The following is a 27,102-nucleotide window of genomic DNA, read 5'->3' on the forward strand; positions in this document are numbered from 1 at the left end:
TAAATAATCAAGTCTAGACCAGACAATCCATTGATCAACAGCATGAGCATGATATTACACAATTTGGATATGATGACAAGTCAACAAACCTGACCACCAGGTCCCATTAGTCCCCTCTTACGACATGCATGGGTTACCAAATCTTCACGGGTCTACCAAATATGAATGACTGGTACCATGACATTGAATGTTTTCATGCATCTGCCTGATTCCAAAGGCAAACTGCCTATAAAAAACGTTCGCATCGTCTCTGTCATGTGTGGCATCGACAGTCTCTGAGCGTCTTCTGCCTGTCTGTATCAGCTACAGATTCAGTAGGGATTCCCGGGTTAGAATTTGTCCCGAGCAGCTAATCCTGGTCTTAAGTCCGACCATATGGATTTGGTAGGCAGGTTTGGTAACCCTTATTGTTGGTCATTGTAAAATGATAGCATGGTTTGCTGCTCACATTGTCAATCACTGGATTGTCTGGTCCAGACTGGATTATTTATGGACCACCATTATACAGCAGGAATACTGCTGAGTATGGAGTTGGCAAAGAAACAGTAACATGTAAAAATATATAGGTAACAAATGAGGTAACGCTTATCAAATTGCAAGGCAGCACAAGTGTTGTTTTATGCCACTTTTGGAATATTTACAGCAATTTAAGGGCAGGAGATGTGACATATGGGCTTGAAGTGTAAAACTCAAGTGGGGAATTAAACTCGAGCCTTAAGCTTGATGACCAATCACTTTATCTACTAGGCTACTACACTGCTAAGGTTTGAGTAATCATCCTGCTTGAGATGGATATGCTATTTCTTCTGACTCACTTCCTAAAGGTCAGACAAAACCACAGCTGCATTTTCACATTTTCCTTGTAACAAAGAATGTATTCAAGTATCCAGTTTCAGATAAATATCAAATATACACAATCTTTTGATAAGATGTTGAGTACATACCTGTTTTTTGCAAGGGCAAGTAATAATGTTTAACTGCTACCTATCAAAAGAACTGTTGTTTTGGATCATAGACATTTTTATCATGTGACAATGTTAACACTTTAACAATGACTCTTTGTATCTTCTAGACATTAACCATCATTCCCAAAAAAATTATGGTGTTTAATTGTATTACGTCGCCATGATATTGCTGGAATATAAAACTAACCTCACACTCACTCACTCACTCACTGTCACTGCTTAAGCCACCATGACATTGTGAGGGGTGGTAGGGTAGTGGTTAAAGTGTTCTCTCATTATGTTCAAGGTCCAGGTTTGATTTCCACATAGTTCAGTGGGAGAATTATCCACAATATGTCCCCCACAATGATATTGCTGTAATATATTTTTAAGTGGCTAAATTGATGCCACATAACATGGTTACATTTGTTTCTATAAATCCGGTTTTATCTGTCATACTGAAATATTAGTTGCAAGCAAAAATGGTATGCCATAAATGTATTAATTTTAAGTATGCAACATTTCTGCTTTATTTTCTTTCAAATGTCAGTGGGAAATGTAACTGCTGTTGTTATGATCAGGAATGTTTTCTCAAACACAAGGTGACCTTTACTTCATTTGAAAGATAAAATACTTCGTTACGAAAGCTCTTCTTAAGCAAGGTTACACAGCAAAGGTTAATGGTTTCCATGTTGTTGTACAATGTGTAGCAGCCATTGTAATGATCACAAGAATATGCGAGGACATGTTCTCTGCGACCTTTGCTGTCCGCCTTCGTTCCAGGGGGGAAGTATTAGCGGAGACAATGGGGCTCCTGTACGAGGTTCAGGGTTAATTCCCCTTCTTGTGGGCGGATTGATGTGCATGGAATTCCTCTAGTCATCTTAATCACTCTATCCTCAGGATGAGGTCATTTGCACAAACATAGTTGACCAACTTGACATCAGGGAGTGAGTGAGTTTATTTTAATGCCACTTTTAGTAATATTCACAGCAGTGGACACAAGAAATGGGCTTCACACAGTGTACCCATGTGGGGAATCAAACCCGGGGCTTCGGTGTGATGAACAAGCGCTTTAACCATTTGGCTATCCCACTGCCCAATGACATCCAATGAATGTATAGGTCGATTCAGAGTTTGTTTTTATGCTGTGGTGATAAGGACATATCCTGAATTGCTGATTGCAGCAAAAGAATGTTTGCTACACAGAACCATGTGTGTTTTCCACATAGACTTCAAAACCTACGGGCCGGTGGGGTAGCCTAGTGGTTAAAGCATTGGCTCATCACGCCTAGGCCCGGGTTTGAATCACCGCATAGGTAGAATGTGTGAAGCCCATTTCTGGTGTCCCCCACCGTGATATTGCTAAATATTGCTAAAAGCGGCATAAGACCAAACTTTTAGCTGATGATGTCATATACCCAGACCTCTTTTCCACACGTTGCAGTTTGTAAGGATTAATATGTGAATTCAGTCATGTTCAACTAGTTATGTAGAATGTGTGGAAATGTATAAGGTTTTGCATTTTGAAAAGGGTTACCTTGGCAATGTGCAAGCCTTTTTGAAGGAGGTGAGAAAGGGGTTGGGTTGCTGGTCTTGCTGGTTGTTGCATGTCATCGTATCCCAATTAGATCAACGCTCATGGTTTCAATCACAGGTTTGGGGTGGTAGCCTAGTGGTTAAAGCGTTCGCTTGTCATGCCGAAGACCTGGGTTTGATTCCCCATTTCTGGTGTCCTCTGCCGTGATATTGCTGGAATGTTGTTAAAATCAGCATAAAACCAAAACTCACTCACTCACTCACAGGATTGTCTGGTCAGACTTGATTGTTGACAGATCTCCGTTTTAGCTGGAATATTATTGAGTGTGACCCATAAGTAATAAACAAACATGTAAGGGTGGTCATTTGTATGTGTGATACCCCAAATTGTGAAATATATAAGTCATGGATTGATTTAAGAGATATCTACTTTTTGTGTTGTAGACCATGTTCTTGTAACCCATCCGGGAGCTACAACAACGAGCCTCGTTGTGACACACGCACTGGAGAATGTACCTGTAAGGAGAACGTAGAGGGACGCACATGTGACAGGTGATGATGATGATGATGATGACGATGACGATGATGATGATGATGATGATGATGATGATGACGATGATGATGTTGTTAACAATAATGATGATGACTACTGTGGTGGTGGTGGTCATAGTCGCCGTTATGATGAGGGTGGATGATGATGATGATAATGATGATTATGACGATAATAATGATGACGATTGGTGTTGATGATGATAGTTATGGTTTTACATTTGACACTTTAAATCATTTGTGATCACAATGTAAAATTGAGGAATTATGTAACAGATAATGAATAAATCCATGCACGTATGTTGAGAATCAGTTAATGGAGAAGACGTATCCTGTGACAGCATCATCCAAATATCTATATATTCTATAATCATTTCTAATTTTCTTTTGACATTTCAGCTGCAAACCAGGGTTCTTTGGTTTAAGTGACTCCCAGCCTTTTGGCTGTGTTCCCTGTTTCTGTTACGGCCATTCCTCCATCTGCCAGTCAGCGCAAGGATACTACGCTAGAAATGTTTCCACTGACTTTGAAACTGGTGAGTGTGTCTGACAGTGTGTCTGTGTGAGTTATTTCAGTAATCTGTATTCTTGGGGCATCTATGGCGACATCTAATGCACACTTTACAGAGTTATTTCCCTTAGGGACGACTGAAACCTATGATCATGGGTTGAATCCCAGAGTTGCCTCATTGTGTGTCTAGGTATGTCTGCACTATACCTGTGAACATGGGCAGTGTTTCCGCTGGCATTTTTTACAGCTGGACATTGTGACCGGCTAGCATTTCAAATACCGGTCATTTGTAAATTTTACCAGTCAAGTGATCACGCTTTTCATTGTGCGCAGGACCTTGCACCCTAACTACCAATCAGAAATGTAGAAGGTATCGCAATGCGTCAATGCCACTATATTTACCCTGGGGTTTTCCAAAACTGCAATTTTTTATTTGACAACACCTCGATGTCATTGTGAAAATGTAATCTTTTTCGAGGAGAAACAAACCTGACAGAGGTAATTAGAAAATTGATTTTAAAATTTGCCGGACACAATGACCAACAGCCTTTGAAATTAGTGGACATTCTAACTTTGTACCGGTCAAAGTCTAGTATATACCGGATAACGGAATCTGAAACCTGTATCGTTCAGACTTTCCTCCCACGTTAAGCTGACATCATCTGTTACTGGAGTGTTAGTCGAGGGCTGATATGACTGGCAAAAGGAAAACTGTCATAACCTTTTTATCATATACCACATCTGTAAATATTGACAGTCAAAAATGATGAGAAAAAATAGTAAACTGTTTATTCAGAACAATAACAATGGAATACTCCAACACAAATTATAATGTCAATGTAGCGTCCATGATCATTTATCAGTCACTGTCAGAGTCAATTAGGCACCGAATTCTACAATGATTTGTGTCGGACTGTTAATGATGTCACAGTCCATGTTTATAGTCAGTCCTCCCTCAATATGCGCTCTGGTTAGGAAGTACGAGCCTGTTGATGTAGAACGTGTAGAGTTAGTAGTATTCACGTTAGGTTCAACTCACTCACTGTGAATCTGGAATAAAGCTTCAGTTAATCTGGCATCAGTGTACTTCTGCATCCACTTAGTAGAGGGCGCAGCCCCAATAATCGAAGGCTCCACAATTTACTGGGCAGACCTGAATGATCTTGCCATCATTTATCTGGATTAACCCTGATTTTAAACCTTGGTTTGTCAGTCTGTACCAAATGTGTTTAAACTACATAACAAGAACCTGTATCATTTTGTAAGTTTCTACCAACTTAAGCTGACTGTATGTGACAGCAGTCAAATGCTGCTCACAACATACTAGTAACTCTAAACTTGCTCACTTGGATCTGGAGGATACATTTCCCTTTCAATCTGGAATTGTTTGTGAATCTGGAGTACATTGAATTCCAGTGCACACTTCTTGTAATTGCAAGAACTGGTGACAGTGGTTGAATGTTGAATATGATTTTCTTTTTATTATATTTTCTGCAGGCAAACAGCGATGGATAGCTGTCGACCGCCGCAACCAGGAAGTGGCCACTAAGTACAATGCTTTCACACAGAACCTTGGAGTGTCGGCTCCAGGAACTGACTCCATGTATTTCTCAGCTCCAGGTAGGAGCCACACTTTACCTTGGGTCAGTGGGGGAGCCTAGTGGTTAAAGTGTAAGCTCATTATGGTAAAGGCTCAGGTTTTACTCCCTGCGCGGTGGTAAACCCATTTCAGGTGTTCAGAGACGATGTTTCATTGGATGTCCTCGATCATTGTCTTAGCGACTGGGTTTAGTCTTAGCGAGACTTGATTCGGATGAGATCCTGTGGTAGCATGGTCATGACCTTAGCAAGTTGGATGTTAATAAATCTGCTTCAAACATTTTGTCAGTTCAGATGAGCTGTAGATGTTCCTTTTTTATAGTTTGTGCCTTTTATGCACACAAGAATAAAAGAGATAAACAAGTTGTTTTTTACCTGTTCCAGCTCAGTATTTGGGAGATCAGCGTTTCAGCTACAACAGGTTCTTGACATTCACGCTGAGAGTAGGGGATGAAAGTGGAGCGAGGGCTTCCATCATCGACGTTGTGCTAGAGGGCTCCGGTCAGAAGGTCTCAGGGCCAATCTTTGCAGCAGGAAATCGGATGCCTGGTCTTGTAGCCAAGACTTACCGATTCCGTCTCCATGAGCATCCAGACTACCAGTGGTCTCCTAGACTGAAGTCCGAAGACTTCATTGCCATCCTGTCTAACCTTACAGCCATCAAGATCAGGGGCACATACACTACAGAGGGTAGGTGTAGTCATCAGTAAGACTATCAAGATCAGGGGCACATACACTACAGAGGGTAGGTGTATTCATCAATAAGACTATCAAGATCAGGGGCACATACACTACAGAGGGTAGGTGTATTCATCAATAAGACTATCAAGATCAGGGGCACATACACTACAGAGGGTAGGTGTATTCATCAATAAGACTATCAAGATCAGGGGCACATACACTACGGAGGGTAGGTGTAGTCATCAATAAGACTATCAAGATCAGGGCACATACACTACAGAGGGTAGGTGTAGTCATCAATAAGACTATCAAGATCAGGGGCACATACACTACAGAGGGTAGGTGTAGATAAGACTATCAAGGGGCACATACACTACAGAGGGTAGGTGTAGTCATCAATAAGACTATCAAGGGATACAGAGGGTAGGTGGTCATCATAAGACTATCAAGAGGGTGAGGTGTAGTCATCAATAAGACTATCAAGATCAGGGGCACATACACTACAGAGGGTAGGTGTAGTCATCAATAAGACTATCAAGATCAGGGCACATACACTACAGAGGGTAGGTGTAGTCATCAATAAGACTATCAAGATCAGGGGCACATACACTACAGAGGGTAGGTGTAAGACTATCAAGATAAGACTATCAAGATCAGGTGGCACATAGACTATCAAGATCAGAGGGTACACTACAGAGTGTAGTCATCAATAAGACTATCAAGATCAGGGGCACATACACTACAGAGGTAGGTGTAGGTGTAAGACTATCAAGATAATACACTACAGAGGGTATCATCAATAAGACTATCAAGGGCACATACACTACAGAGGGTAGGTGTAGTCATCAATAAGACTATCAAGATCAGGGGCACATACACTACAGAGGGTAGGTGTAGTCATCAATAAGACTATCAAGATCAGGGGACATACACTACAGAGGGTAGGTGTAGTCATCAATAAGACTATCAAGATCAGGGGCACATACACTACAGAGGGTAGGTGTAGTCATCAATAAGACTATCAAGATCAGGGGCACATACACTACAGAGGGTAGGTGTAGTCATCAATAAGACTATCAAGATCAGGGCACATACACTACAGAGGGTAGGTGTAGTCATCAATAAGACTATCAAGATCAGGGGCACATACACCAAAGAGGGTAGGTGTTGTCATCAATAAGACTATCAAGATCAGGGGCACATATTCCACTAACAGTAGGTGCATGGTCACCAATAATACAATCTACAGTCTCCAACGTCAATGGCAGATACACTCTCAAGTGTAGGTTACCTGTGAAAGTTCGGGTTAGAATATTGATTTTCAGTAACCCATGCTTGTCGTAAGAGGCCACTAACAGGATCGGGTTGTCAGGCTCGCTGACTTGGTTAACACATGTCATCGGTTCCCAGTTGAGCAGATCGATGTTCATGCTGTTGATCAGTGGATTGTCTGGTCCAGACTCGATTATTTACAGACCGCCGCCATATAGCTGGAATATTGCTGTAGCGTAAAACTGAACTCACTCACTCACTCAAGGGTAGGTGCAGGGTAACCAATAATACAATCTACAGCGTCCAACATCAATGGCAGATACACTCTCAAGGGTAGGTGCAGGGACATCTCTAAGACAAGATACTGCCATCAAGGTGTTCTCTCTAGGGTAGGTGTAAAGTCACTAACAAAACTATCTGAAGCCATTACCATCAGGGTAGTTTGACTGGTGTAGGTATCACTTCCTGATGCACTCTCATAATATAGACAACTAGTCCATGTTGCCCAGGCTAGACTGTTGCCTTTATAAAGGTGTGTGTTTGAATTCCCTTTAATGTCAATTTTATTTTTGTAATACTAAGAAGTATTGTCATGATCGTACGGTTACACAGGTGTTGGATTTATCGACGACATCAAGTTGGAGACCGCTCGCCGTGGGTTCAATGCTGGAGATGAGGCATCATGGGTAGAGCAGTGCACGTGCCCCGAGGGCTATGTGGGCCAGTTCTGTGAGTCGTGTGCTCCTGGTTACAAGCGAGATCCCATGAATGGAGGACCCTTCGCTATGTGTGTGCCCTGTGAATGTAACGGTCACTCCACCAACTGCGACGTCAACTCAGGTAGGCTGGACACCTGGACGATAATTTTATATGAGAGCTGTTCGAGTATTATCACTGATATTGATATTTCTACAAAAAAAATTCCCCCTCACTTGCATCCTTCTGTTGCGTCCATTGAACCCACAACAGCAATAAGTAATAAAGCCATTGTCGTATTCATTGATGAAAACCTTTCGCTATCATTTTTTCTTCTCCAGGGAGGTGTATCTGTCAACACAACACGGAGGGGGACTACTGCGACCGATGTGTGACTGGTTACTATGGCAATGCACGTGAAGGAACCTCAGACGACTGTCAGCCATGTCCTTGTCCTGGAGGCGGGGCCTGTGTGGAGCTGCCCAGTGATGTTGTCTGTACGGAGTGCCCAGAAGGATATGGAGGTAACTGTCCCTCCACAATCAACAGCAACCCACTTTTTTTTCGACTGTTAAACCGTTTTGAATTGTGAGGATTCTGGAAACTCATGTTGAGTGGTTACGTGGTTACTTGGTTGATTAAATGTCATTGTAACCCAGTTGTGTGATTTATGTTCATGATATCATTCTCTGTATTGTAAAGTTTGTCAGCAGGGCTCGATTTAAGAGATGTTATCCTACTTGCACCAGGTGCAACCTAAGATAAAACCGAGTTGCACCAGCCAAATTCCAATTGCACTGCTTTTATTTCAATATTTAATGAAAGAAATATGCTATTGAATTATTCAAAGTTTAGAAGAAACATGAGCTGACATAGTAATGCTTATAATGTTAGATTTATTGTTGATCAATTTCTTAAAATGGACTTGCACCTGGTGCAAGTTAGACAAATAACTAGGTTGCACTTTGTAATATTGGGTTGCAACAGTGCATGTAACAAAGCACTAAATCGAGCCCTGGTCAGTTTTAAAATAATTATGGATATACGATTGTTTTGTTGCAATAAGAGTCATGATTGAGGCGTAGTTTCTCGAAAAGATCCTCAGCTTCAGTGGAGATGTGGTGGCCCAGTGGTTAAGTGAGCTGATCACTCAGAAACCCTGGGTTTGATTCCATGAATAAGCAGCACATTTCAAGCCTGTTCCTGATGTCTCTTGTCTTATTATTGCTGGAGTGTTGTTAAAGCAGTACAAAACTCAATCATTCACCCACTCCTACTTTCAGGAAACCGATGTGATCTCTGTTTGGATGGTTACTTCGGTGACCCGTCCGGGAAATATGGAGACAGAAAAACCTGCCAGAAATGCTTCTGTAATGACAACATTGATCCCAATGCTGTTGGTAACTGTAACGCGTAAGTATTAGTACAAGGTGTTCATTTTAAACCTCCCAAACTGTAATGCAAAAGGGTTGGTACAACACACTTGCTTGATAACGGTGTTAGTACCTACGCCGAAAATTCGCACTCATTGCAATAAAGAAGTTGACTATCCATAGAACTTGGTTTTCCTTCATCTTTACAACTTCAAAAATGCCTCTCAAAGAACAAACTTGTAAGTGCTCAAATGCTTGATGGGCATTTATAAGTTAGAGGGTAACATCTGTAAATCTCAATCAAAACACATCACTTTACCTCTGTACATCTCAGTCTGTAATACTATCTCACTGGATTCCTGTACACACTATATATTTTGCCTGTACCATATTCTGTCAGTCACCTGATGAAGGGGCAAGAATTAGCCCAGAAACGTGGTGTTGTAAATATTAAAGGAGTTGTAAATCCATACCATACGTTGTTTTGTAAGCGATCATTCAACTGTTCCCTTAAACCTCAGTAGATGTGAATGCTTGTTGGAACTTCTGAAATGAGCACAACATCAGTGTTACCTTGAAGCTGTGTGTCATCTGTTTTCATACCAGTTACTGAGCCCATTGTTACTTATACACTGACATGATGTTTTGGCTTGTGTTTTCTCATCAGGAAAGTAGAGCAGTGGGGTAGCCTAGTAGTTAAAGCGTTCGCTCGTCACGCTGAAGGCCCGGGTTCGATTCCCCATATGGGTACAATATGTGAAGCCCATTTCTGGTGTCCCCCTGCCGTGATATTGCTGGAATATTGCTATAAGCGACATAAACCGATACTCACTCACTCATCAGGAAAGTATCCAAGGTGTATATTTTATGTCTCTTCCGTGACTTATATTGCAGCACAACAGGAGAATGTCTGAAGTGCATCCACAACACAGCTGGCTATTACTGTGAGAGGTGCCTGCCCACTTTCTATGGTGATGCCATTGCTGAACCAAAAGGACAGTGCCAGCGTGAGTTCTCAGATCAATTATTAGATGATTGTAGTGAAATATTACTGAAGACGATACTTATTTAATCAGACATAGGAAATAAGTAAAGTGGTATAATGTTTGTTTAAATGACAATATTTGCCCTAAATCAAACTTTCTTGTAGTACACAAGTGTTTGTTATATGCTGGTGATGGCGAGCAACTGTTTCGTTTCTCCAGCTTGCAGCTGCTACTCAAACGGCACCAATCAGGTCGGCCTGCTGACGTGTGACGACAGTGGCCAGTGTCCATGCCTCCCCAATGTCCGCGGACAGCGCTGTGACATGTGTGATGATGGTTATTGGAATCTTGACAGTGGCACAGGTGAGGAACAAAGGCGTTATTGGAGGAAAGTTTTCGGACACTATTCTGCATAAAATATCTGAAGAATAAAATCGCAAATTTGAGTTGAAAATTTCAAATTTTCTTTTTTTCTTGATGTTTTAGCTTTGGGAAGGTGACTTGTATCACTTATGGTTGATAATATACAGACGGTACGGTAGCATATTGTACCAAAATCATCCACTAGTTAAGCCAGAAAGCTTGTTTAGCGCTTAAAAATCGTTTTATCAGATTGGTAAGTACTTTGGGTTATCCAGGGTTCCACACAACCACAGAATTATGCTGAAATAAGGAATACGGACGGATCAAACTTTTACTTCGAGACAACTCTCTGTTTGTCTGACCAAAGTTCAACACGAATGTTTTTGACTGTACTTAAAACCTCAGTATTAATTTTCAAGAGACATCATTGGTAATAAATCTCTGTTGTTTTCCTATTGCTGTTAATAATGATAATAAGAGCGACGTATCTCACCGGGTACCCATTTTCTACTGGGTCAACAGGCAATGTTGAACAAACTCACTTGTCTAAGGTAAGACCTCATGTATCCTGGTTTCCTGTCCCCCTCCACTCACGCTGTGTGTTTCCAGGTTGTGAGGCGTGTGACTGTGACCAGATTGGATCACTAAACTTCACCTGTCAACTCAAGGCAGGACAGTGTGAATGTAAGCCTGGTGTCACTGGGCGCCGTTGTGACACCTGTCAGCGATTCTTCTACGGCTTCTCAAGGGCGGGATGTCAAGGTAAGGGCAGATAACTCTGGGTCACAACATACACAAATAAATCAACCTAAAAATATTCTTTTGTTTGTAATGTTTTGCTCTATGAACATTACTGCAGTCGGAGGCTATTGGATAAGTAAAAGAAGGTGCAGAACACGGCCACACGTATTATCAGTCGGATTCCCAAACATGGCCACATCACACCTGTTCTTAAACCGTTACACTGGCTCCCCATCAAGGCAAGAAGCGGCTACAAAATCCTCTGCTTGACCTACATGGACCGTCACGGACTTGCTCCCCCATATCTCTCTGACCTGCTTACTCCTTACTCAAACAAACGCTGCCTTTCGATCGAAAGTTTCTGATAGTATTGCCACATTTAAGTCAGGACTCAAAACATACCTGTTTTCAATGTATTATTAGGAACTCTATTTGGACGTGTACATATTGCTGTATAAATGTGGGAGACTCTTTTAATCTGTCATTGTTGCGCCTTGAGCATATCTGCTGACTTGGAAAAGGAGCATGAAGAAATCTGCAATATATATACTGCATCCCTAGTCGAGTTGATAGAGCCTCTCAGGCTTGGTATCTAAGTGAGTTAAAACTAGGGCTGTAACGATGCATCAAACTATCAATGGATTGCAATAGTTGAGTCTCTGATAGCAATTAATCAATGGTAGAAACGAAAAACTATCGATGCATCAATAGAGTGTGTGACTATCGATAATTTAGTAATTGACTTCCGTTGATAAATGCGTAGCACAAAATACTGGAAGTACCAGGTTCATTCACTTTGAGTGCAGACTTGCAGCTTCATTGAGTTTGTTTTAACTGTTTACATGATCTGGGTTCAAGTTTCTTGTCAGTTATTAAAAGAGGCTGAAACTACTTCAACTACTTTTTATTTCATATGAACTATACATTCATTTGGAAAGTGTCTTCAAATGAGACAATTCAAGGAGATAAAACTATTGCAATAGTATAGATCCGTATATACATATGTGTGTGCGAGCAGACACCCACACTCTATATAGAGAATCTCGCCCAAGTGTCTCCTGATATCAATTTTATCAACACAAATTATTTTACTTTTATCAATGAGTGTTGATATATTTGATATCTGGAGACATGAGGGTGAGATTCTATTTATCATCAAAAATCACTCTTCATTAGTTTTCAATGAAATATGTACATCTCTGAACACGGTACTACCATGAGAATTGCAGTGCAGCAATGTCATAGCATTGTGACATCACGTTTTTGGCGTCATAGCATTGTGAGTCATGTAATTGATGATGTCAGGGCATTGTACAAAATCTAGGAGATATCGTTTGATCTCACACAAGCATTATCTCCAGTAGAATACAATTTTGGATGATAAATCGCCATTTCACCTCGCCCCTATGTGAAGAAAAGATGTCTAAGGACATTTGTGGTGTTGTGACTGCTTGGTCTGGGTATTGATGTGTTCCTGCTATGTGTTGCAGCATGTAACTGTGACCCAGTTGGTTCCTTGGACTTACAGTGCGACGAGTATGGCAACTGCCCATGTCGTACCAACGTAGGTGGACGTCGATGTGACCGCTGTATGGAGAACAAGTTCAACATCTCTGCTGGATGTATAGGTACGTCATGCTGTTTCGTGTGAAACTGAATTTTAAAATCAAGGAGTTGTCAAATACCTTAAACCGAAGAATATTTGTAGGCATCTTGGTCTAGAGAAAGAATATTTTCTCTGTCTGTTTATAATACAATGTGACCTAGAAACTTTTTAAGAAAAGAAAAATGGTATTGATTAATAGTTTTCACCTGCGTAGATGTACAGGTATATCATAGTTTATTCATTTCCAATAATTTCCTCAAGATTTTCAGGCAACTGAGTTAGCCTGTTGTTTACATAATTAACTCAACACAATCAGGAGTTTGTTTTGATTCCCCAAAGCTAGTGTTCCTGTCATGATATTGCGGAAATATTGCCAAAAGCTGCCTAAAACCTCAGTCACCCATTCAATAAACCCTTATATTCACCATCTTACTGTTCCTGCAGATTGTCAGGGGCGGTTGGGTAGCCTAGTGGTTAAAGCATTCACTCGTCTTGCGGAAGATCCGGGCTCGATTCCCCACATGGGTTCTATGTGTGAAACTCGTTTTTGGTGTTTCCCCACCATGATATTGCTAGAAAGCTAAAAACCATACTCACTCACTCACTCACTCACTCCTGCAGATTGTCCGGCATGCTACGACCTGGTGCAGGACCAAGTCAACATCCACCGTGCCAAACTGCGAGACCTCACCAACCTCATCAACAACATCGGCAACAACCCAAGCCTTTTTAATGACACAAAATTCATCAGCGTCATGGGAGAAGTCAACAAGACTGTCAATGTTCTCCTTGACGAAGCACGGGGAGCATCAAGTGAGTATCTTTTTTGTAAGCATGGATTACAGAATAACTGTCCATTTGCAGGAGGATTTCAAATGGCTGATATCAAGGGTCATTAGATTCCAATACCATATGTATGTGGGACTGTAACTGTGGTATTCCATCATCAAGATATATTCATTGTCCTTGGACTGCTAAGGGAGCGGTGGTGTAGCCTAGTGGTAAAAGCGTCACACAGAAGACCCAGGTTTGATTCCCCAAATGGGTACATTGTGTGAATCCCATTTCTAGTGTCCCCCGCTGTGATATTACTGGAATATTGCTAAAAGCGGCATAAAACCATTCTCACTCGATAGCTTACAGTTGGATCCTATCATAGGAGGCAATAGAAACATGACGATATAAAGGGAGGTAATCAGCCCCGAGGACTCCCAAGGAAAACTGCTTGTCGAACTATACGTTCTAGTTTTGTGTAGCATAACCTTGGAAGAGAAATAGGTCATGATATGTAAAGGCAGATAACCTGATCAGAATGAGGGCAGAATCATGGAAGGAATGGAAACAGAATTATGCCATTAAACAAACTCACTCACTCACTCAGCCATGATTTGATGCCATGATACAAGCATGGAATCGTAGCTCAGAAGAATTTTGTTACCTTTCCCAGCTCCTGATGGTTCAGTGGGGAGACAACTCCAGGAGCTCCGCAAGTCTCTCGGTGAAGTTATCTACAAGACTGGTCAGATCGGTAGAAGCATCTCATCTGCGAGTCAAGTCTCCATGGAGACTGAGCATGACCTAAGGCAGGCAGAGCAGGCAATTGAACGTGCCGAGATATCACTGAAGGCTGCCGAGGACTACATCGACAGAGAAGGTCGGCTAGCTCTGGACCGGGCACTCCAGGCGCTTGCGCGCTTTGGGAGGCAGTCAGAACAAATGACAGAAATTGCAAACAGAGCGAAGTTAGAGTCTGAGAGGTGAGTTCAGATGGCAGAGTTAATGGCTTTCTTGTAAACAGACCCTCAGAGGAGAGGTTAGACAACTGTTAGGTCATACTATTGCTGTATGCAGGTTCTGAGAGGAGAGTTCAGACAGCTGTAAGGTCATACTATTGTTGAAGACATCAGAGAGGAGAGTTCAGACAGCTGTAGACCCGTGAAGCTTGGGATTAGAATATTGATCTTCAGTAACCCATGCTTGTCGTAAGAAGCGAGTAACAGGATCGGGTGGTCAGATTCGCTGACTTTGTTGGCCCATGTCATCGGTTCCCAGTTGCGCAGATCGATGCTCATGCTGTTGATCACTGGATTGTCTGGACCAGACCCGATTATTTACAGACCGCTGCCATATAGCTGGAATATTGCTAAAACTAAACTACACTCACTCACTCGGACAGCTGTAAGGTCATACGATTGTTGAAGTCAACATCAGAGAGGTGAGTTCAGACAGCTGTAGGTCATCACACGATTGTTGAAGTCAACATCAGAGGAGAGTTCAGACAGCTGTATGGTCATACTATTGTTGAAGTCAACATCAGAGAGGTGAGTTCAGACAGCTGTATGGTCATACTATTGTTGAAGTCAACATCAGAGAGGTGAGTTCAGACAGCTGTAAGGTCATACTATTGTTGAAGTCAACATCAGAGAGGTGAGTTCAGACAGCTGTAAGGTCATACTATTGTTGAAGTCAACATCAGAGAGGTGAGTTCAGACAGCTGTAAGGTCATACTATTGTTGAAGTCAACATCAGAGAGGTGAGTTCAGACAGCTGTATGGTCATACTATTGTTGAAGTCAACATCAGAGAGGTGAGTTCAGACAGCTGTATGGTCATACTATTGTTGAAGTCAACATCAGAGAGGTGAGTTCAGACAGCTGTATGGTCATACTATTGTTGAAGTCAACATCAGAGAGGTGAGTTCAGACAGCTGTATGGTCATACTATTGTTGAAGTCAACATCAGAGAGGTGAGTTCAGACAGCTGTATGGTCATACTATTGTTGAAGTCAACATCAGAGAGGTGAGTTCAGACAGCTGTATGGTCATACTATTGTTGAAGTCAACATCAGAGAGGTGAGTTCAGACAGCTGTATGGTCATACTATTGTTGAAGTCAACATCAGAGAGGTGAGTTCAGACAGCTGTATGGTCATACTATTGTTGAAGTCAACATCAGAGAGGTGAGTTCAGACAGCTGTATGGTCATACTATTGTTGAAGTCAACATCAGAGAGGTGAGTTCAGACAGCTGTATGGTCATACTATTGTTGAAGTCAACATCAGAGAGGTGAGTTCAGACAGCTGTATGGTCATACTATTGTTGAAGTCAACATCAGAGAGGTGAGTTCAGACAGCTGTATGGTCATACTATTGTTGAAGTCAACATCAGAGAGGTGAGTTCAGACAGCTGTATGGTCATACTATTGTTGAAGTCAACATCAGAGAGGTGAGTTCAGACAGCTGTATGGTCATACTATTGTTGAAGTCAACATCAGAGAGGTGAGTTCAGACAGCTGTATGGTCATACTATTGTTGAAGTCAACATCAGAGAGGTGAGTTCAGACAGCTGTAAGGTCATACTATTGTTGAAGTCAACATCAGAGAGGTGAGTTCAGACAGCTGTAAGGTCATACTATTGTTGAAGTCAACATCAGAGAGGTGAGTTCAGACAGCTGTATGGTCATACCATTGTTGAAGTCAACATCAGAGAGGTGAGTTATTAAGGTTATACCATTGAAGACAACATCAGAGAGGTGAGTTCAGACAGCTGTATGGTCATACTATTGTTGAAGTCAACATCAGAGAGGTGAGTTCAGACAGCTGTATGGTCATACTATTGTTGAAGTCAACATCAGAGAGGTGAGTTCAGACAGCTGTATGGTCATACTATTGTTGAAGTCAACATCAGAGAGGTGAGTTCAGACAGCTGTATGGTCATACTATTGTTGAAGTCAACATCAGAGAGGTGAGTTCAGACAGCTGTAAGGTCATACTATTGTTGAAGTCAACATCAGAGAGGTGAGTTCAGACAGCTGTATGGTCATACTATTGTTGAAGTCAACATCAGAGAGGTGAGTTCAGACAGCTGTAAGGTCAAACTATTGTTGAAGTCAACATCAGAGAGGTGAGTTCAGACAGCTGTATGGTCATACTATTGTTGAAGTCAACATCAGAGAGGTGAGTTCAGACAGCTGTATGGTCATCACTATTGTTGCAGTCAACATCAGAGAGGTGAGTTCAGACAGCTGTATGGTCATACTATTGTTGAAGTCAACATCAGAGAGGTGAGTTCAGACAGCTGTATGGTCATACTATTGTTGAAGTCAACATCAGAGAGGTGAGTTCAGACAGCTGTATGGTCATACTATTGTTGAAGTCAACATCAGAGAGGTGAGTTCAGACAGCTGTATGGTCATACTATTGTTGAAGTCAACATCAGAGAGGTGAGTTCAGACAGCTGTAAGGTCATACTATTGTTGAAGTCAACATCAGAGAGGTGAGTTCAGACAGCTGTATGGTCATACTATTGTTGAAGTCAACATCAGAGAGGTGAGTTCAGACAGCTGTATGGTCATACTCAACATTGTTGAAGTCAACATCAGAGAGGTGAGTTCAGACAGCTGTAAGGTCATACTATTGTTGAAGTCAACATCAGAGAGGTGAGTTCAGACAGCTGTATTGGTCAGAGGTAGGTGAGTTCAGACATTGTAAGGTCATACTATTGTTGAAGTCAACATCAGAGAGGTGAGTTCAGACAGCTGTAAGGTCATACTATTGTTGAAGTCAACATCAGAGAGGTGAGTTCAGACAGCTGTATGGTCATACTATTGTTGAAGACATCAGAGAGGTGAGTTCAGACAGCTGTAAGGTCATACAATTGTTGAAGTCAACATCAGAAAAGTGAGTTCAGACAGCTGTAAGGTCATACAATTGTTGAAGTCAACATCCAAGAGGTGAGTTCAGCTGTAAGGTCATACAGTCTGTTCAGACAGCTGTAAGGTCATACTATTGTTGAAGTCAACATCAGAGAGGTGAGTTCAGACAGCTGTATGGTCATACTATTGTTGAACATCAAGAGAGTGAGCTGAGTTCAGACAGACTGTAAGACAGCATCAGAAAAGTGAGTTCAGACAGCTGTAAGGTCATACAATTGTTGAAGTCAACATCCAAGAGGTGAGTTCAGACAGCTGTAAGGTCATACAATTGTTGAAGTCAACATCCAAGAGGTGGGTTCAGACAGCTGTAAGGTCAAACTATTGTAAGCAGAACTCACCACACTGATAGTGCATATTTATTTGACTGGTTTAATCACTTGATTATTTTCAGTCTGCTGGAATATTGGTTATTGCAGCTTATCAAAATTCAAACAAAATCTGCTGAACTGAAATATTTTGAAATAGATTAAAGCTACTGCATGAACACCATGTAGTTGAAGACATTCTCATCTAATTTCTGTTTTCACTTCTAGACAAATGGCTGAAGCTGATCGTATAGTTGCTGTTGCTGACGATGCCCTCAACACGTCTCGTGAAGCCCTGCGGCTTGCCCAAATGGCCTTAAGTATGCCAGGACAGACTGCAAGGGACATACAGAGGCTCAACTCAGAGTGAGTTTTACATCTCATATCTTTAACTATCCTTGTTGGACTCTATAGTTAAAATGTTTTAGATTTAATTACTAGTTTTACATTTATATCTGTGATATTCTAGTTGTTTTACTATCCTTCGTTGACAGGATTTTATATTTTTTTCTATCTTTAATTATTGTTAATATATATGTTGTTTTAGTCACGATATGGCTGAAATATTGCCAAAGTGACTTTAAATTTTAACTCACTCACTCACTCACTTTAACTATCCTGATCTTTGGATCATCTCTCTTGATGATGAATTATACCACTTGGCAGAAATATGTCGAAATTGACAGGTGTTGCATAATAGAAAACTTTGCAGATTTGTCAGCTTTTATTTGTTACTTGTGTTGGTAAAAGATCTAATGATCTGAAGACATCCTATACCTGAATGATCATTCATCAATCTAATTATTGTGTATGAGACCCTGACAGTGAAAGCCCAGATGTTTTGCCTAATTGTGCATCATTGAAAAGGTTCACCCATGGCATTCCAAACAGAACGTGTAGGCTGAACAACTGATACTGAATGCCAGACATCATCTGCCTCTCATGCTAGAAACCAAAGACCCAGGTTTGATTTCGCACATGGGTACAATGTGTGAAGCCCATTTCTGGTGTCCCCTGCCATGATATTGCTGAAATATTGCTAAAAGCGGCATAAAACTCACTCGCTCATGCTAGTAATGCCATACAATCTGGACCATCTATTTGGCATTGTAACTTTTCATTTTCTGATTGGTCTATTCAAATTTTGTCCAAAAACAAGTCAAAATTTAGTCCGAAATGGAAGTTGCATATATTAAGCTACTGCCTCAAACTTGAGAAAGTTACTTTCTGATTGGCCAACTTTGTGTTAGTAATTTCTCTGTTCCTCAAAGCTCATGAAAGGATGTGGCCTCTTATGAGAAATACTGGGATCTTTGGCCTGCTTGTAAGTATGGTATGTATGTCTTTCTTGTGTTTTGTGTCTGAAGTCTGCCTGTACGTGACGCTTGTGTCCTGTGTGTTGCAGATACAACAATGCCGACCGCCTGTATGAGCAAACACGGCAGCTGGCGGAGAAGGCATCGGAACTGGCGGAGAAGGCCCAAGATGAGGCTCTGGGTCTGTTTACAGAATCCCAGCAGCGTGTGCCAAGTGTGGATGTGGAGAAGCTTCTCACTGATGCTGCTAACATTAAGATTCAGGTATGGAGGCAATACTGTCCAAGCATAATAGTTGGTTTACTTTCACCAAACAATTTTCTGAAAGAGGCGATAGGTTATTAGTTGTTCCGATCAAGTGTAGGCCACTCAGACACTGAAAGATGCTGAGAGATTCAAATGTGTCTTGACACATTCATTGTGTGATGGGGGCAGTGGGCTAGCCTAGTGGTTAAAGCGTTCGCTCTTCATGACAAAGATCCGGGTTTGATTCCCCACATGGATATAATGTTTGAAGCCCATTTCTGGGGTCGCCCACTATGATATTGCTAAAAGTGACATAAAACTAATCTTTTCGTTCATTAACTTCTTTGAGAGACATTTCGAAGCTGGTATGATGAACAGGAATGTTTTTTATGGATTGACAACTTCTTACTTGCAATTGACGCGACGTTTCGGTATTGATGCTTAAAGTGGCGTAAAACCAAACTCGTTCGTTTGTTTGTTCATTGTTAATCATGCCTCTATTTATACCACAGGCCAATCTGATCAAGGAGGAAGCGGAGAGACTGCTTGAGCAAAACGCAGACCTGATGGCAGAGGTGACTGATGGAAAGATGAAGGCTGAAGACAAACTCAACATGGGAATCCATCTGCAACAGGTACACAGTAATTTGTTTGAGAGGCATTCTAGAAGTTGGTGGTGTAGAGATGACCAAAATTTTATGGAAGATCAACTTCTCTATTTTCACAATAGCGACATTTTACTATACCGTTTTCAGCGTCTTGTCCGTGAAATCACTCAAGACTTCAAGACTGATCTCATTCCAGTCCTCAGTCGTCATGAGAAGCTGTACCAAGATGTGGCTATTGTGAAAATAAAGAAGTTGATCATCCATAAAGTTTTGTCATCTCTAGACCACCAACTTCTAGAATGCCTCCGTGGTGTAGTGGTTAGAGTGTCTGCCCAGAGAGCGGAAGGTCGCGGGTTCAATCCCCAACCGCGTCATACTAAAACATGTTAAAATATGGTACTCGTTGGTCCCTGCCTGGTGCTCGGCGCTCGGCGCTCTCAGTGGGCTAGCACTATAAAACCAGCTGGGCTAGTACAAGCAGCCGCACATACACATACACACGCATGCACATCGTCATATGAGCGAAAAAGTCTCAAGCACGACGTTAAACCCAATTTCACTTCACCTCTAGTTCTCTGATAACAGGACCAGTAATGGCACAGAGTTTTCTACTGCATTGCTTTACGTTAAGACTGTCTGATGCCAGTGTTCTGTTGAGTGTATGGAGCAATTAGTATGCTAAGATCAAGTGCCCTGCACATTCCACTTACTGATGTTGTCTTCCCTCAGAGAACTGATGAGCTGCTGGCAGAGGTTGACAGTGCTCGTGCCAAGGCTCGTGATGCTGTGGAGATGGGAGAGAAGACACTGAAGGAGGCCAATGAGACATACCAGACTCTGGCAGGTAGGGTTCTCTGTAGATGGTGATGGGGTAGGTAGAGATGCCTGTAGATGGTGATGGGGCAGGTAGAGATGCCTGTAGATGGTGATGGGGCAGGTAGAGATGCCTGTAGATGGTGATGGGGTAGGTAGGGATGCCTGTTGATGGTGATGGGGCAGGTAGGGATGCCTGTATATGGTGATGGGGTAGGTAGAGATCCCTGTATAGGTGATGGGGTAGGTAGGGTTGCCTGTATATGGTGATGGGGTAGGTATGGGGTAGGTAGGGATGCCTGTATATGGTGATGGGGCAGGTAGGGTTCCCTGTATATGGTGATGGGGTAGGTAGGGATGCCTGTATATGGTGATGGGGTAGGTAGGGTTCCTTGTAGATGGTGATGGGGCAGGTAGGGATGCCTGTAGATGGTGATGGGGCAGGTAGGGTTCCCTGTATGTGGTGATGGGGCAGCTAGGGATGCCTATAGATGGTGATGGGGCACCCTGTAGATGAAGCACAGGGCAGATGGTGATGGGGAAGATGTAGATGGTGATGGGGCACAGCTTGTGATAGATATAGATGGTAACTGTAGATGAAGACAGGCAGGAAGATTTACTTGTGATGAATTTAACTATGAATTATGAATTGATTCTTCATTCCTATTCTTGATCCGATTGTTCAAACATTGTCTCATGATTTCTGTGTAGGTTTTGAGGATCTGGTGAAGGGCAACAAAGACAAGGCTGATGAGGCTCTGAAGAAAGTGCCCCAGATCGAAGGCACCATCGACCAAGCTGAGAGGACAACCCAGGAGGCAAGAAATGCTCTCAGTGGTGCCAGTGATGATGCCAACAAGGCTTTTGATCTGGCCAAGCAGGCTCAGGACACAGCCCTGACTGCTAATGAAGTAAGGACCATACATTTGTTTGGCCAAAGCCAGTGACTGTATTGAGATTCCAGGGCAGAATAGGTCTCAAGCACCTCATGCATGCATAATGGGTCAGGAAGAAGTGTACAGTAAACTATGTATTTTTCCTTATCTTGAGGGGCGCAGGGATAGCCTAATGGTTAAAGCGTTCGCTCTTCACGCCGAAGACCCGGGTTCGAATCCCCACATGGGCACAATGTGTGAAGCCCATTTCTGGTGTCCCCTGCCGTGATGTTGCTGGAATATTGCTAAAAGCGGCGTAAAACCAAACTCAGTCAGTCCTTATCCTGACTCATGCTAATTAAATGCTTGTCTCCTTCTTGCGAATGATAGTGGAACACTTGAAATCCCTTGAAGTTGAAGAAGAAGAAGGAGACAAGCATTTAGCATGAGTCAGGATAAATATAAAATATCAATTTTAGTCAGAAAATTACATTTTTGTCCTAGTAGGAATTCAGATTAGAATAAATTCCAGTACCCCATGCCTGTCACCCAGTGGTAATCCAGAGCAGATTCCACCTGGTATCGAAGCAAGGTATTACTATCATGGGTATTAGCAGACTAATGCCTCTAAAAGTATATAATTTTGAACGATTATAGTATACTGAGGAAGGTCAGACAGACTACAGAATTGGGTCATTGAAACCATTTGTGTGATCATGTGTCATCATAATCAAATGGGATTTTGGTGGAGTTTCTGTGTTTCACTGAGCCAGTTGTTATACAGCTTTGACATTGATCTGACATTAGACTTTAAAACTGAATGATGTTTACGAATATAAAAATTTAGGGAACAATTTAAAACATATCCTCCAAACTTTGTTGCTCAGTATAGAATAACAGCTTGGTCTTGTGGTGGCTATCAGTATGCAATGATGGGATTTTGGAGATGACACAGATTTGGACTTCCTTCTAGTTTTCAACAGGAAGCCAGGGATACCCATCCATTAATTCTCTCATCTCATTTCCCAACAGGAAGCTAATAATAAGAATAGTGCACATTTATAATGCGCTCATTTCCCGCTTGTAGCATGCTCAAGACGCAACAATTAAAAAGTACATGGGTAGGGATGATGACAAAGTTATTATGATTCACAGAACTGGCGGAAAGATTTTGAGGCTCGCTTTGAATGACTCAAACGTTGAAGAAAGTTTAAGGTCTTGGGGAAGTAAGTTCCACATGTAGGGGGCATAATGTTCAAAAGATCTCTGACCAAAGCACTTGAGTTTGTATTGTGGCACTGTCAGTAGGTTCTGTTGTTGAGACCTTAGTTCATCTGCCGGGACATAGGCTGATATGAATGAAGGAGATTGCTCGTGCAGAGATATATATACTATTCACACTTTGCTAAGGATCAAATCATGAATTCAACAGAAAACTATGATGTGGGGTCAAATTTGGTTTCAGTATCTAAGCTTATTGTAAGCATGGACCCTAGGTTTCAGTGTGTCATTGCATCTTGTGGAACCCATACCTGCTATTGACAGGTGTTGTGTACTTGTCAATGACTTCGCTCCATGATTTGCAGAATGGTTGATTGGTGCTATGAAAACCATGTTTATGGTTACTCATGTATCAAGTCAATAAGGTTAGATTAAAGTGGCTGTTTCCCTAAAGAGGGTTACCATATTATTATTTATCCAGTTTTAAATGGATACAATTTCAAATTATGAATCTACGTTTAAGTAAAGTTGTGAATTTTTGTGATCCTTAGCAAAGTGTGAGTAGTATATGTCAGACAGAGAATTTTGAACTAAATCCAGCTAGTCACATCCACCCATCAATTCTCTCATCTCATTTCCCATCAGGACGCCAGTCAAATCCGTGGTGAGGCAAGCACAACAAAGACCCAAGCCAGCAATCTAAGGAACGAAGCTGACCGTCTGGCCGAGGAAGTCAATGCTGCTGAATCTCGCTTCAATGATTATGATACTCAAAGTACATCTGATATGGCCCTGGCAAAAACAGTAAGATATCCTTTCCACATCCATGTTGTATAGGTGAGGTGAGGTGAAATTGGGTTTAACGTCGTGCTTGAGAATATTCCGCATATGACGACGTGTGTGTGTGTGTGTGTATGTATGTGCGGCTGCTTGTACTAGCCCAGACTTAAGCTGGTTTTATAGTGCTAGCCCACTGAGATACCATGCCGCAGTGAAGCATGAATACCCCACTCAGACACATTATACAGACTCCGAGCCGACTAGTCCTTGTTGTACCCATTAATGCCGAGAGCCATGCAGGGACCAACAAGTACCATATTTTAATGTCTTTTGGTATGATGCGGTCGGGGATCGAACCCGCGACCTTCCATGTTGAATAGGGGTCACAAAACAACTAAACTTTGTTCAAGACATGATCTGAAAAAGGATTTACTACCTGCATTTGATTGGATCAAATCATCTCATCTAATGTACTTAGGATCGAGCCTGGAGCAAGCTAACAGGTTACTTCTAAAATGAGGGCGGTTGGGTGGCCTATTGGTTAAAGCGTTAGCTGGTCACGCCAAAGACCCGGATTTGATTCCCAACATGGGTACAATTTGAAGCCCTTTTCTGGTGTCCCCCGATGTGATATTGCTAAAACCAGACTCGCTCACTCACACACTCACTCCATGTTGAACAGGAATATTGGGGAAGCCTCATTGATTCATTCACACACAAGGGTCCTCTCATCATCACCATCGTGATGCCCATTCACTGCTGTGTGAACTGAGCAATGTTTCCATCAAGGTCACTTGTCAAAGCAGAAATGAGATGTAACATGTGTGTCAGTGTTGGGCAGAAATCAAAGCCCCAATTGCTTCAGGAGAGAGAGCCTTGGGGTGAAAGCATTATCAAGTCATGGTCAAGTACCAGGTATCCATGTCCAGAATAGCCCATCCTCACTGTCCCACCCTCCTTGATGAAATATTGCTGAAGTATGATATCCTAATCACTTTGTTGGAGATGTCATTTCTGGTGTCCCCCGCCGTGATGTTGCTGGAATATTGCTAAAAGCGGCGTAAAACCAAACTCAGTCAGTCAGTGTTGGAGATGTTGATCATCCTGCAGGGGCTGCCACGGAGAACATCATACAGGGGCGGTGAGGTAGACTTGTAGTTAAAGTGTTCGCTTATAAGATCATACAATCAACAAACTACCTAATTTGGAGGTCTTTTTTTCTTCCTCCTCTCCTTCTCTCATTTCTTCATCCTCTTCTTCTCATCCTCTTCTTTTTTTTATTTCTCCTATTTTTTTCTTCTTTTCTTCCTTCTACTCCTCTCCTATCTATTTTTCCTTCTCTTCATCTCCTGTTTTCTTTCTCTTCCTCTCTTATTTTGTCTTCTCCATCTCTTCTTCCTCTTCAACTTTTCTTTCCTTCTGTCTTATTTCTCATCATCTCTTCCTCTTCTTCATCTCCTTTTTCTTCTGCTTTGCTCCTCCTTCTCTTCAAGTGCTTCTGGGGCGGTCGGGTAGCCTAGTGGTTAAAGCGTTCGCTCGTCACTCCAAAGGCCCAGGTTCGATTCCCTACATGGGTACAATGTGTGAAGCCCATTTCTGGTGTCCCCCGCTGTGATATTGCTGGAATATTGCTAAAAGCGGCGTTAAACCAAAGTCACTCACTCACTCAAGTGCTTTCTGTTGTTTTTGTATTATTATTTAATGTTGGTGCTGGTGCTTGCTTCAGGCCCTGGAGAAAGCTAATGAGGCCAAGGATACTGCGGAGAAAGCTTCATCAAAGGTGGAGGATGCCCTCAAGACTGTCAACGACATCCTGCAGATATTAGGTACTACACATATCACTGATTCTCATAGTCAACAATACCTACAGTTTGTTACCTGTCACCATCAGGCCCCGATTTCTCGAAACAAACTTAAGTCTGAGTTTTTACTCAAATTTGAGAAAACGCAGGAAATGCATTTTCCAGAAAAAACTGAAATCAATATTTAACTCAAACTTAGTAGACAATTTGGGTTTGGTGGATAGATTACTTAACTTGTTTGGGCTTTTTTATTTATAAAGTGCAGTTGAGTTAAAAATTCAGCTGTTTTAAATTGTCAAACTTTGAGAAAAACTTAAGCTTGTTTCAAGAAATCGGGGCCAGGTCCTCAGCAACAATGCTTGTGATAAAAGGGAGGTAATAGCATTGGGTGGTCCGACTCACATATGTCATTCATACATATCCTCTTTGCCCCTCTGGCACAATATATGACAGGGATAGAAATACTTTTTGATCTAAGTGTGCCTTAGGGCACCAGACAAATATGTTAGATGTGCCTTTCAGAAATCAAGTGTGCCCAGCAGTGATGATGACCATTTGAAATTTATTGTTAGTAAACAACAAATGTAACCTGTTTTCTGTTATCACTGATATGTCTTCTGTTTAAGATGGTTTTCTTAAGCTTCATTTGTTCTGCTTTGCCATCACCTTTAATAGCTAAGAATTTTGTGACAGGTTCACCTGTTCAGTATGTCTAAATTACATAATTTCCACTTCAATAACCAAACTATCAGTACTCCCATCACTGTAAGTGGAAAAACAACCAGATTTCTTTACATCATCCAGCAGAATTCCAGTGATTTCCTGGGTAATGAAGTCAATAAATGTTTTTGCTTGTTTGTCATTTGTGTACATGTTTTGTTTTTGGGATTAAATGACTAAAGGTGAGTTATGTCTCTAAACAATTAGGCATGCCATAAGGCCAAGGGAACATTTTTATCCGTGCTATTTCAATATTTTCTGTGCCATGGCACGCTAATATATAGGGCATTTCGAACCTTGTTATGACCCATGAAGATCTGGGTTAAAATTGATCTTCAGTTACAGATGCTTGTCGTAAAGGGCAACTAACGGGATCGGGTGGTCAGGCTCGCTGACTTGGTTGACACATGTCATCATATCCCAATTGCGTCGATCGATGCTCGTGCTGTTGATCACTGGATTATCTGACCCAGAATCGATTATTTACAGACTGCCACCATATAGCTGAAATATTGCTGAGTGCAGTGTAAAACTAAACTCAATCACTCTTGCAAAATATACAGTGATCACTCACTCACTCACTCACTCACTCACTCACTCACTCACTCACTCACTCACTCACTCACTCACTCACTCACTCACTCACTCACTCACTCACTCACTCACTCACTCACTCACTCACTCACCTGCAGCCTGAGAGAGATGTTGGTATCCTGGGTGATGGACTATTACATCCAAGGGTGGTCACTCAAGGAAATTGTGGCGGTGGGGTAGCCTAGTGGTTAAAGCGTCCAATCGTCACGCTGAAGACCCAGGTTCTATTCCCCACATAGGCACAATGTGAG

General features: G+C 41.9%; 1 protein-coding gene across 1 annotated transcript in view; it reads left to right on the forward strand.

The window, feature by feature from the left end:
• LOC124256887 (laminin subunit gamma-1-like) overlaps positions 1 to 27,102 on the forward strand; it is a 99,484-nt gene that overhangs the window by 68,334 nt on the left and 4,048 nt on the right. The window contains 20 exon segments of the mRNA XM_046690857.1: positions 2,928 to 3,035; positions 3,432 to 3,568; positions 5,041 to 5,163; positions 5,527 to 5,832; positions 7,708 to 7,935; positions 8,133 to 8,315; positions 9,075 to 9,204; positions 10,059 to 10,171; positions 10,370 to 10,513; positions 11,123 to 11,275; positions 12,745 to 12,882; positions 13,482 to 13,673; positions 14,308 to 14,617; positions 18,105 to 18,242; positions 19,282 to 19,456; positions 19,951 to 20,073; positions 20,776 to 20,890; positions 21,571 to 21,770; positions 23,601 to 23,759; positions 25,462 to 25,561. Of these exon segments, the coding sequence (XP_046546813.1) occupies positions 2,928 to 3,035; positions 3,432 to 3,568; positions 5,041 to 5,163; positions 5,527 to 5,832; positions 7,708 to 7,935; positions 8,133 to 8,315; positions 9,075 to 9,204; positions 10,059 to 10,171; positions 10,370 to 10,513; positions 11,123 to 11,275; positions 12,745 to 12,882; positions 13,482 to 13,673; positions 14,308 to 14,617; positions 18,105 to 18,242; positions 19,282 to 19,456; positions 19,951 to 20,073; positions 20,776 to 20,890; positions 21,571 to 21,770; positions 23,601 to 23,759; positions 25,462 to 25,561 (3,275 nt within the window).

The sequence above is a fragment of the Haliotis rubra genome, unplaced genomic scaffold (assembly GCF_003918875.1).
Source record: "Haliotis rubra isolate DU_JTF1 unplaced genomic scaffold, ASM391887v1 Scf642, whole genome shotgun sequence".
In the NCBI taxonomy this organism is placed as follows: Eukaryota; Metazoa; Mollusca; class Gastropoda; order Lepetellida; family Haliotidae; genus Haliotis; species Haliotis rubra.